The 12,063-nt window shown below is 47.0% G+C and overlaps 2 protein-coding genes across 2 annotated transcripts; both read left to right on the forward strand.

Moving 5' to 3' along the window:
* The first annotated feature begins 18 nt into the window (after positions 1 to 18).
* Positions 19 to 8,505, forward strand: ftsj3 (FtsJ RNA 2'-O-methyltransferase 3). Its single transcript, XM_041270947.1, has 21 exons — positions 19 to 171; positions 1,465 to 1,570; positions 1,848 to 1,894; positions 2,059 to 2,138; positions 2,284 to 2,383; positions 2,565 to 2,759; positions 2,908 to 3,023; positions 3,533 to 3,637; positions 3,742 to 3,842; positions 3,938 to 4,024; positions 4,114 to 4,281; positions 4,394 to 4,529; positions 4,722 to 4,936; positions 5,232 to 5,349; positions 5,436 to 5,520; positions 5,770 to 5,929; positions 6,234 to 6,331; positions 6,561 to 6,663; positions 6,926 to 7,109; positions 7,392 to 7,486; positions 7,765 to 8,505. Exons 1-21 carry the CDS (start codon positions 105 to 107, stop codon positions 7,961 to 7,963), a joined length of 2,565 nt encoding a protein of 854 aa, XP_041126881.1. The 5' UTR covers positions 19 to 104; the 3' UTR covers positions 7,964 to 8,505.
* A 533-nt stretch (positions 8,506 to 9,038) lies between these two features.
* gpank1 (G patch domain and ankyrin repeats 1) lies at positions 9,039 to 11,683 on the forward strand. Its single transcript, XM_041271111.1, has 4 exons — positions 9,039 to 9,246; positions 9,579 to 9,681; positions 9,872 to 10,554; positions 10,972 to 11,683. Exons 3-4 carry the CDS (start codon positions 9,950 to 9,952, stop codon positions 11,426 to 11,428), a joined length of 1,062 nt encoding a protein of 353 aa, XP_041127045.1. The 5' UTR covers positions 9,039 to 9,246; positions 9,579 to 9,681; positions 9,872 to 9,949; the 3' UTR covers positions 11,429 to 11,683.
* Positions 11,684 to 12,063: the final 380 nt, after the last annotated feature.

The raw sequence follows: 12,063 nt of genomic DNA on the forward strand, positions 1-12,063 counted from the left end.
GTGTGAGAATCAGGCAGAGGGTCGGGCTGTGTGGATCGGATCGGATCGGATCGGATCGGGTCTGCAATAATAACAGTATATAATATCTCACTGTCGCCAGAGACATGGGGAAGAAACTGAAAGTAGGAAAGACCAGGAAGGATAAGTTTTACCACTTGGCCAAGGAGACAGGTAAGAGAAGTCGATGGTTTTAATGTACAATAAAACAGTGCCTCGCTAGCGAGAGGGCTTCATTTTGAGATATTTTGTTACCTGCAGTTGGAGAATTAAAAAGGCAACTTGTCGCAATGACGTTATTGATACAACACAGCGTGTGTGGATGGGATCATTACTCGGGATATTATACCGCAGTTACCTTTGATTTTGCTTTTCTCAATGGCTGGTGTTACGTGATTTCTACTGGCACGACCGCGGCAGATTCCGCTGCTGCCAGTGTCTGCACAGCCACACGTTTCACTTTCTCTAAGCGTACTCAGTACAATATCAGCATTGCTCTTTCTTCAGCTGTGACGGGGTTAATCTACTGCCAACAGTGTTTTTATGGCTTCTTACTAGCAGTAGATCTTTTTACTCAAGACTACTGGGTCTAACCGCTCTGTTTTTCCTGACTGTTAGCTCTCTCTCACTCTCTCATATTCCCTGTGCTTTCCCACCAGGGCCCGTGTTTGATCGCATTCCCTGTGCTTTCCCACCAGGGCCCGTGTTTGATCACATTCCCTGTGCTTTTGCTCCAGTACCAGTGTTTGATCGCATTCCCTGTGCTTTTGCTCCAGTACCAGTGTTTGATCGCATTCCCTGTGCTTTTGCTCCAGTACCAGTGTTGGATCGCATTCCCTGTGCTTTTGCTCCAGTACCAGTGTTGGATCGCATTCCCTGTGCTTTTGCTCCAGTACCAGTGTTTGATCGCATTCCCTGTGCTTTTGCTCCAGTACCAGTGTTTGATCGCATTCCCTGTGCTTTTGCTCCAGTACCAGTGTTTGATCGCATTCCCTGTGCTTTTGCTCCAGTACCAGTGTTTGATCGCATTCCCTGTGCTTTTGCTCCAGTACCAGTGTTGGATCGCATTCCCTGTGCTTTTGCTCCAGTACCAGTGTTGGATCGCATTCCCTGTGCTTTTGCTCCAGTACCAGTGTTGGATCGCATTCCCTGTGCTTTTGCTCCAGTACCAGTGTTGGATCGCATTCCCTGTGCTTTTGCTCCAGTACCAGTGTTGGATCGCATTCCCTGTGCTTTTGCTCCAGTACCAGTGTTTGATCGCATTCCCTGTGCTTTTGCTCCAGGGCCCGTGTTTGATCGCATTCCCTGTGCTTTTGCTCCAGTATCAGTGTTTGATCGCATTCCCTGTGCTTTTGCTCCAGTACCAGTGTTGGATCGCATTCCCTGTGCTTTTGCTGCAGGGCCCGGTTTGATTGCATTCCCTGTGCAGTGCAGTGTTGATGTTACTTGTCTGTTTCTCTCTCTCAGGTTACCGCTCTCGATCCTCCTTCAAGTTGATTCAGCTGAACCGCAAGTTTCAGTTCCTTCAGAAAGCCCGAGCTGTGCTAGACCTGTGTGCTGCTCCAGGAGGATGGTGAGTACAGGCACACACACACAAGAGACACAGGCGCAGAGACACAGTCCTGTGGGCTAATGTAATGAACTGGGATGCTGTTTCGGTACACTAATGCCATGTCTCATGTAATTTCACGTCAACAGATTAAATCTATAAACTAACTAACTAAAATCTTCACTTACTAAGATTGAATATGTCTTGGAAAGTACGTTTCAGTGCAGTTCGTGCTTCTAGTGCTCAGTTTCTTTATTGTAGTAGTTTTGCTGCTGCTCTGACTGTCTTCCCCTGTCTGCAGGTTGCAGGTGGCGTCCAAGTTCATGCCTGTCTCCAGTCTCGTCATTGGTGAGTTGAGTTTATCCATTCTGATGTTCACCTTTCTAGGTTGCTACCAGTTTAAGCTAGTCTTGGTCAATTGTACAGTAAGATTCCATATAACAGTCTCTCTCTCTGTCTCTCTCTCTCTCTCTCTCTCTCTCTCTCTCTCTCTCTCTCTCTCTCTCTCTCAGGAGTGGACCTGGTTCCTATCAAGCCCATTCCCAATGTGGTCACCCTGCAGGAGGACATCACCACAGAGAAATGCAGACAGGTAAGGGGCGCAGATAGCAGCTTGACTCTGTGAGCAAGCTGCTGTGCAGTGACTGTAGCTCCCTGCTCTTCCACTGTGTGTAAGAATGGTAATAATAATATTAATATGAATGTTATTCACATATGAATACATGCTTCCTCCCCAGGCCCTGAAAAAGGAGCTGCAGACCTGGAAGGTTGATGTTTGTCTGAATGATGGCGCTCCCAATGTGGGAGCCAACTGGCAATACGACGCCTATTCACAAGGTAGCCTCCGTGACACACTGCGAACCATGAGGGCACAGAGCTCTGTTAACTGGAAAATACATTAGTGTTGTTTTGCTTCTCTGAAACTAGCTTGTGAGTTCCTCTCTAAGGTGTTTCAGTGTGACTGACTGGTCCTGCCCTGGTGTAACAGACTGGCTTCTCTCTCTTCTGACTCCCACAGCTCACCTTACCCTCATGGCTCTGAAGCTGGCCACGGAGTTCCTCTCCAAGGGGGGCTGTTTCATCACCAAGGTGTTCCGCTCCAAGGATTACCAGCCCTTAATGTGGATCTTCCAGCAGTTCTTTAAGAAGGTCCAGGCCACCAAGCCACAGGCCTCCCGAAACGAGTCTGCTGAGATCTTTGTCGTCTGTCAGGGTAAAGCCTTTCTCTTGATGGGGGGTGCGTTTCTGCACCCTGGTCTCTCAGGGATGGAAAAAGGACTCCTGCTGTTTAGTGTTTTGTTTGTGTGTTTAAGAGTCTTGCTGTAGCTATTCTAATGATAGTTGTGATGGTGTCTCCTCAGGTTACCTGGCTCCAGATAAAATCGATAATAAATTCTTTGACCCAAAACACGCCTTCAAGGAGGTGGAGATGCAAGCCAAAACCATCCGTGATCTGGTGCCAGTCAAGAAAGCGAAGGTCAGTGCTGGCTGTGTGTGTGCGCATGCGTGTGTCCGTGTGCTTGCATGTGTGCAATGGTGGGGTGAATTCCTTTTAAAAATCATTTCCCAGTCCCAATCCCCATTCCCTTTTAATCAATTCAAAGTCCACTACAAGAAATTCATTTGAAGGACTTGGAATTTATTTTAAAAATGGGAATTGACCCCAACCCTGTGTGGGTGTGTCCTGGCACCACTGTTTCTGTTTGTGTTCCTGTGATCTCTGTGCGCAGTTCACTGTGTTTCTGTTTGTGTTCCTGTGATCTGTGTGCGCAGTTCACTGTGTTTCTGATTGTGTGTTTGTGTTGCGGTGATCTGTGTGCACTTCACTGTGTTTCTGATTGTGTGTTTGTGTTGCGGTGATCTGTGTGCAGTTTACTGTGTTTCTGATTGTGCGTGTGTTTGTGTTGCGGTGCTCTCTGTGTGCAGTTCACTGTTAACAGTGCACAGCCATAGCTAGTTCTCACGGTTGCTCTGCTGTTTTTTCAGGCTGAGGGATATACAGATGGTGACTTGACTCTCTACCATCGTTTCTCCGTTACGGAATTCGTCAAGGCGGAGAATGCAGTGGACTTCCTGAGCAAGGCCAATGAGGTGACGAGAGAACTCTGCCGGGGGAAGATGGGGCTCCAGAGCTGTGATGGGGATGGTAGCTGTTTGAAACGGACAAATTTACTGTGTATCTCTCTCTCTCTCAGATTACGTTTGACAGCGAGGACTTGGAGACCCACCCCGATACCACGGTGGAGATCCGCGAGTGCTGCCGTGATGTCAGGGTGCTCGGGCGCAAGGAGCTCCGGTACGCCCTGGACACGAACCCTCTTTGACAGGAATAGCAGTGCTTGTGTTCCCAGAGCCCTGTTGTGACTCTCACGTTGTGTTCTCTATTTGTAGAGCGCTTCTTAACTGGAGAAGCAAGTTGCGCAAGTTCCTGGCAAAGAGACTGAAAGATCAAGCGAAGGAACTAGGCCAGGAGATCAGGTAACTTGTTTGACTGTCCTTGCAGCTGGGCCTGTTTTAGCACTCTGTCTTATGTGCCTTCTCACACTTCATTCTTTTACTCCCCACAGCCTGGGTTCCAGTGATGAAGAGAGTGACACAGAGGAGAAAGACAGCAAGGAGGGGAGGAAGGAGGCTGAGCCAGAGAAGGGGAAAGAAGATGAGGAGGAAGAGGACGAAGAAGAGATGGAGAAGAGACTGGCAGAGATAAAAGCAGAGGAGGTGGCAGAGCTGCGCAGGTGCGGGACAGGGTGTCTGTGTGCCTGTTTAACCATGTATAGGTATGCTCCTGAGCAGGAACAGGAAGTGATGTGGGCGCTTGTGTTTTTTTTGTCTTTTTTTTTCTGGCAGGAAGAAGAAGAAGATCCTGAAGGAGCGCAGGAAGCTGCGGGAACGCGTGGAGCTCAAGATGGACCTGCCAGGCGTCTCTATCGCCGACGGCAGCGAAACAGGAATGTTCTCCCTGAAGACCATCTCCAAGACCAAGGCAAGACAGGGAAAGCACCCCTAGGCCAGTACAACAGCATGTCACACAATCACTCCTTGTGGTATGGACTTGACTGAGGGTCCAGGAATGCCTATCCCAATCTCCTGTACACTTAAACTGCGCATTTTAGGGTCTAATGAGGTTGCTAAGTATAGCTGTCTGTCTCCCTCTGACACTGTCTCCCTCTTTCAGACTCTCAGTGAGATTGCCCGTGGTGATATGAGGATCGCAGACGCGGTGCTGGTGGAAGGCGGGGCAGGAGAGAAGGATGACATCTACCTGTCTGACCAGGAGGAGGAGATAGAGGATGATCAGGTGTCTCTGGCCAGCGACCTCGACTCCGATGACCTGGATGAGATCCAGGAACGACAGAAAGAGCTGCAGAGGAAGAACGTGCCTGCCAAAAAGTACGAGACACGGCCTGGAGTGCAGATGATCAGCTGAACATGCATATATAATTCATTAGCTTTCCTAGGGAATTGAGGACAAGAAAATTCATGTTGCAGGTTATCCTGTAACCCTCGGGATTCCTCACATTTTGTGTAGACCTCCCCCCCCCCCCCCCCCCATCAATGTGTGAGCCGGTCCCTTGTCACACGATCACAACTTCATTATTTTATTAACTGAGATGCCTTTAGCTGCTGTGATCTTTTCTGGGCTCCTATGCCTGACCTTCCCCGTCTGTCTGCTTCTTATTTGCAGGGTGTCGTTCGCGGGGGGGCTGCAGGACGAGGAGGAGGATGAAAAGAACGAGCTGCTGGTGGAATTGGAGGACAGGAGTGAGAAGAGGGACCGCGAGACCAGCCTGTGGTTCGGCAAGGTGCGCCCCTCCCCAGTCTGACAGTTGTATTTTCCTCGTGTTTTTCCGTTCCTGTTCAAACTCTTCTCTGTCGTTTCTTTCTCCAGGATATTTTCACAGAGCTTGATCTGGATGCTGATGCAGACATTGAGATCAAACAAACCCAGAAACTGTACAGTGAAAAGGGCTCAGGTCAGGAGGACTTATCGACATTACTGTTAGAATTGATATCTGATATTAATTTAAAACCTCAGCATTGATGGCAATTGACAAAATTTCACCTGTATGTACGGAAAAAAACTGCAGTTTTATTTTATATAACGGGTGGCTTTTACCACCCAGTAATTAAAGAGATGGACTTAAGCCACAAATAAATGCGCACGTTCTCTGCTAATGGACTGCTTTCATTTCATATGGTTACCTCTCCCATTGTTGTTTCAGGAGAGGATGGGAGGAAGGGGAAGGGGAAAAGTAAAGCCACACCCACTGATCAGGAAGGGGAGGAGACTAAACAGGAAGCTAGAGCAGCATCGCAGGTCAAAGATCAGCAGGAAGGAGGAGACAGCGACTCCGATGATACCAGCAGCAGCGAGGATGAAAGGTCAGAGTTCACATCTTGTTGACAGGCTAGCTTAAGATCTGTGTTTACATCCCAATATATAAACCTCAATATCCAGTACTTGCTCTACAATACAGTAGCCCTGCTTGAATCTCTTGAGTTATCTTAACATAGTGGCAGCGCTAACCGAGACCAGAATTGTGGTCAATGATTGATTTTTGCAAGGCTTTGCAAAGCCTTGATGTTATCCCGGAAGGAGTACGTGTAGATGCTGCCGGTCTGATAGGATAGGAGCTCAGTGTGGTGCTTCGTGAAATTAAGTCCTTCCTGTGTTGTGTGTGTGCAGTGCAATCCAGGATATGAAGAGGAATCCAGGGATGAAAGGAGAGAAGAGAGGCCTGGGGGAGGAGCAGGACTTCGAGGTGGTGCCTGTAGAGAGCACGAGTGAGTGACCCTAGTGTATTACGACACACTCTCCCAATGAGATTGCTACACTGACAGCACATCTTGAAATGTGCACAGTTATTACAGACTGCTCTTCTGTCTTCAAAGACCCTTTGTTGGTCTCGAATTCTGTATTTCATTTCCATTACACTTTGTTCGTGGTTTACATTTTTGTGCTTGATCGTTCTGCTTTGAAACAGTTTATTTTTTTTTTTTTGTCTGTCCGCAGGTAAGAAGGCTCGGATCCTGAACCCCGAGGGACTGGCTTTGGGCACCATCATCGCCGCGTCCAAGAAGAAACAACGAGACCTTGTTGACCAGTCCTTCAACAGGTAGGGTCAGCTGGGCGATCAGCATTCCCTGGACTCCAGAGCCAGGGGAGCGCTGAGCGGCATGTGTTCAGAACTTTATTACTACATTAAAAGGCAGGTTTATGTGGGTTTGTGTGTCGAGTCTTTGTTCAGTTTGCTGTTTATCTGTCAAGTACACGTATGTTCAGCCAGCCGGTTGTTCTGCGCATGTCATGTCCACGTGATGATGTGTGTGTGTTTTGCGTGTCGCCTCCACATGACGTGCGTGTGCTTTGCGTGGTAGGTACGCATACAATGAGGAGGTGGACGAGGTTCCTGAATGGTTTCTGGATGACGAGAAGAAGCACCACCAGCGGAAGATCCAGGTCACTAAAGAGCTGGTGGAGGAATACAAGGAGCGCTGGAAAGAGCTCAACGCCCGGCCCATCAAGAAAGTGGCGGAGGCCAAGGCCCGCAAGAAGAGGAGGGTAAGAGGGGAGCAGGGAGTATCGAGAGGGTAAGAGGGGAGCGGGGGAGAGGAGTGCGGGGCACTGTCACAAACACACCTTGAGTATTAGACACGGGCCGCTTCCAAACACAAAGGGCATGTTGTAACATGACAAGCTTGAAATAGCTAGTGCCAATTTTTCTTTTTATTTGAAATGGATACTTGGGTTTTAAGGGTTGCAGATCAGGTCGTCTTCCAGTCGGAGTGTGGCTGTTCTCATCTCTCATCCCTGCCACTCACTCATTCTTTTTCTCTCTCTTAGACGCTGAAGAAGATGGAGCAGGCCAAAAAGAAGGCGGAGGCTGTGGTCAACACCGTGGACATCTCGGAGCGAGAGAAAATGGCTCAGCTGAAAAGGTAACCCCTGCAAAGAAGTGTCCATTACATAGGAGAAATACATTTAGTGCTGAGAGCAACAGCAGAAAGGTATTATACCTCTTCACTGAAGCAGACTTCTGGTTACATAATCTATCCCATTAAGAGCCTGTTTAGATAATCCTCGTCCGATCGACAGGTTGTAATACAACTTTGCTAGGTTGCATTTGTACTGTGTTCTGTATTACCATCTTACTGCTTCCCCTACACACACACACACACACACACACACTAACTCTGCCTTTCCTCCTGTCTTGCAGTATCTATAAGAAGGCAGGGATCGGTAAGGAGAAGCGAGAGGTCACCTACCTGGTGTCTAAGAAAGGTGTGGGCAGGAAGGTCCGTCGACCTGCCGGGGTGAAGGGACAGTTCAAGGTGGTGGACGGGAGGATGAAGAAGGACATGAGGGGAATGAAGAGGAAGGAGCAGAAGGCTGGAAAGGGCAGACGGAGGAAATAGAGACCAGGAAGAGGAGGAGGAGGAAAATGCAGTTATAAAGTGCATTTCCTTGTGTGACGGACTGGGAGTTTGGTTGACTCTATCCTGGGGGGTAGGTGGTGCAGCTGGGATAAGTTTGCTTGAAGACGTGTCTGTTTAGAAGGAGCTGAAAGTCTTCAGGGTGCATCATTGAGCTCTCCTGGCTGTCTGACAAATCAGGACGCTGCAGTACAGACTTCAGGAAATTACAAATAGGCAATACAATATTATGTTGTAAATAATGCATTTGTATGTATAAAACAAATTCTCTCTTGCGATTCAACCCTGGCTTGACAGGCGTTTCTTTGTTTGCTTGTTTCATTCCTAATAGCAAGAACTGCTTGATGAAAAAGCCCTACAACCTGTTGTAAAGCAGTCAGGCACATGTTTTGTTTCCCCATTGCCCTCTGTGTAACCTGGATTGGCACAAGTTTTGTTGCCTCTTTACCCTCTGTGTAACTCTGATTGTGAAGGGGGACATTAGATTGTGTACTTTACAATAAAATCTCTTTTTCAAAAACAAACATCCAGCTGGCTGTGCTTCTCTCGCTTTCTAGGTTTGTTCTTCCAGACATGTATTACAGGGACAAGGCTCTGTGTAAGTACTGGTTAACGAAATAGTTTACATTTGTTTATTTTTTTCTGTTTCATATGGAATATTCCTGAAAAATCTTGTTTTGAAAATAGAGAACATTTCTGGAACTGATAGCAGTACAATTTATCAAGTTTCACTCAATATACCAGGACTACAGAAGGTACTGCTTGGAATTAAAAAGGTGAACACACAAGCCCAGAACTTATCAAACGCACAGAGGAATATAAAGAAATTACAGGAAAAAGTCTCCTCTTTTTGTCTGACAGAATATTGTTTATTTATCTTAACATTAACAATTGCAGTAATGTATTAATTTTCACGACGTGGTGTTTTATTAATAGTATACTTTGTTAGCTTGTATGAAAGTTTATTACACTACATCGCTTTCAAAGCAGACGGTAACCCTGCAGTAATCCCTCGCCCTTCACTGCAGCGCGCCCCCGTCATTTTCAATAAGAGTCGGGAACGAGCGACGATGACGCGCACGGACGGGCATGGCAACATGGCGCCTGTGTGGTTAAGGGTTGGGCCTGTTTATAGTTTAATATCTGTTAAAACAAGAACTTGTTATGCAGTTTTTAATGTTGCAAATAGATAATGCAATCATTTAGAATGTTTAACGTGTAAAACGTGCCCTCGTTTGTAAATTGAGGCAGATTTTGGAGTCGGGGTAAGTTGAGGCCTGTAATTTTGTTAGCACTCGCTTTGCCGGTTTGTAAATGTTATTGTTTTGGAGAACCGTACTGACTGTGTTTAAAGGGAAGCTTGGGAGATTTCATTAAATATTGTATAAATACGTTGTTTCCAGCAGTGTGCTGCTGTAACATTGGAATAGCAGATCGACCGCAAATTCATTCCATTTATTGAAGGATTCTTAAATCAAGTTGCAAGTGATATCATTTGAAATTAATATTGTTTTTGTTTTTTGTTTTGTTGATTTTAAATGTAATCTTAGTAGTGTAGGTCAGATTAACCATTATCCAAATCATTGTCCAACCGCAGCAAAGCCTGGGCCACTATTCCAGTGCCGGACACTTGGGACCAATTCATTGTTTTTGTGGCTGGCGGGCACCAGGAGGGAGCGAAAAGACAACTTTACAGCAAAGTAAGTGTACAGGGAATTGAGTGTACCAATGTGACAAAAAAAAGCATTGTGCACAGTATGACATAGGTCAAAGAGTATCATTCTAAGAGGGAAATATCAAATGATGATGCTGGTGTTTAGAATGAAGTTACAATTATAAGAACGTTTTTATGTAAATCTTTCTTTTTTTTTTTTTTTTTTTTTTTAACAGCTGAAAACCAGCAAGACTTCAGCACAGTGTTTTCATTGATAAAGGCTTGACGTGGTCTCAAGCAGCGAGGCTGCCACCATGAATCGGCTGATAACATTCACACACGCACAGGAGAAGGCAGACCGCTGGCTGAGCAGAGAGAGAGATGAGAGAAAGGCTGGGAATGTAGAGGGGAGCGGGCTGAGTGGAGAGGAGGCGAAATGCTTCTACGAGACTCTGCTGCAGACTGCAGAGGAGAAGGGGGGAGGGCCCAGTAGCTGCAGCTCCACCCAGAGGAAAGCCAGGCTGGTCAAGAGAAAGAGGAGAGAGGAACCCAGGCAGCACTCGAGCACAACCAACACATCGCGCCCTACTGGGGGGCAGGCCGCAGACCGAAACGGGCACCAGATGCTCAAGTGTGCTCAGAATGGGGACTTGAAGTGCCTGAGTGGGTTAGTGGAGAAACAGGGCTGTGATGTAAACTTCTGGGACAGTTATTACTGGACTGCCATGATGTGTGCCGCCTATGCTGGGCACTGCCAGGTGGTGCAGTACCTTCTCCAGCAGGGGGCAGCCTGGGTGGGTGTGGTTGAGACACAGGGGCGCGATGCCATGGACCTGGCAGAGGAAGCAGGGCACACCGAGGTAGTGAGAGCGCTGCAGGACTTCAGAGCGATATCGGAGGAGCAGACAGCAAACCACAGGTGAGGCCTTTTTATGAAAGGGTGTTTGCAGCTAATGAAGCAGTACCCTAAATCATGCACGTGTTGTACTTCTATTCACAGTGTAGGTGTCACAGGAAAAGTTTTGAAAGAAGCAAACATGTTATTAATTGTACCCTCATAAGTTAATAAGAGCTCTCGGTTCGCATGGCTTGTGCTTCCAAGGTCATCTGACCCCAGCAATGTGCATTCTCTGCACTTCCACTACTTACTTAACCAAGTAACTAACCACTTATTAACTTCCAAACTAACATGCTTTCACCACAGTGACGTTGCTGTGGTCAGATGACCTATGAAGCACAGGAGACTGCTTGTTAACACATTCTTTACTAAATGATTGAGAGGACCGTGCAGATGAGTAACAGTGCGGAGACCGTGACTCGTGTGTTTGTTTTGCAGGCGTTCAGCCACAGTGAAGCGGTGGTGTGCTGTGTGTCGGATGGAGTACAGCGAGGACAGTGTGGAGCAGCACGAGAGGTCAACTGTGCATTTGTTCAGCCAGGGCAGCACACCCGCGCCCACCTACTACTGCCTGCCAGAGAACAACGTGGGCTTCCGACTAATGGTGCGAGAAGGCTGGGACCCCGAATCCGGGCTGGGGCCTGCCGGGAAGGGCCGCAAGTTCCCAGTGAAGACGGTCCTGAAGCGTGATCAGAAGGGGCTGGGCTTCCAGACCAACCTGAAAGCCAAGGTGACTCACTTCAGCGCTCGAGACACGCAGGCTGTGGAGAGAGCCCCCGGAGGCAAGGCAGGGCGCACAGAGAGGGTGGCCACGGTCAGCAAGAAGGAGGAGAGGAGGAGAGAGGAGAGAGAGAAAGACTGGGAGAGAGACCTCCGCACCTACATGAATCTGTGAACTGAATCCAGGCTGGTGTGCATCTGAAACAAATGCACTGACTGAATTTTTATATTGAAAGGCACAAGGTGCGCAAAAATGACATTTGTACATTTATACTGGGGATATGTATAGAGGTGGGTAGGATTTCTTTATTTCTCGACTTCACACAATACCTTGTGTCGTGATTTTTCTTATGAATACTTGAAACTTGTGCAGAACAGAATGTACAAATCTATTTTTCATCCTTAACCCAATAAAAAAAAAAAAAAAAAAACTGTGAATGTTTTGCATTCCTTTCACACAATGCAATGTGTCAACCTGCTATGTCATATTTTTGTTATATTACCTATTCTAGTAATGTGCTATTTCCTCAGTTTTGGTGCGAATCTTAGTGATACTTTTTCTTTTTAAATTTAACTGAGTTATGATAAGTTACTTCCAACTACACTTTTTTTCAGATTTTGTTCCACTTGAAGTGAACAGGGTGGAACCCCAATATCTTTGCGTTTCACTTGGAGTTCAGCTTATGTTGCTCCAGAGCATTGTACCAATTCTGAACCCTTTTTTTTCCCTCAGGTGTTTTTAGGCGTCATTAGTGATATCCAGTAACCTGAATGCTTCAAAACCTTTTTTTTTTTCTAGTATTGGTCCTC

This window comes from Polyodon spathula, chromosome 14, assembly GCF_017654505.1.
Source record: "Polyodon spathula isolate WHYD16114869_AA chromosome 14, ASM1765450v1, whole genome shotgun sequence".
In the NCBI taxonomy this organism is placed as follows: Eukaryota; Metazoa; Chordata; class Actinopteri; order Acipenseriformes; family Polyodontidae; genus Polyodon; species Polyodon spathula.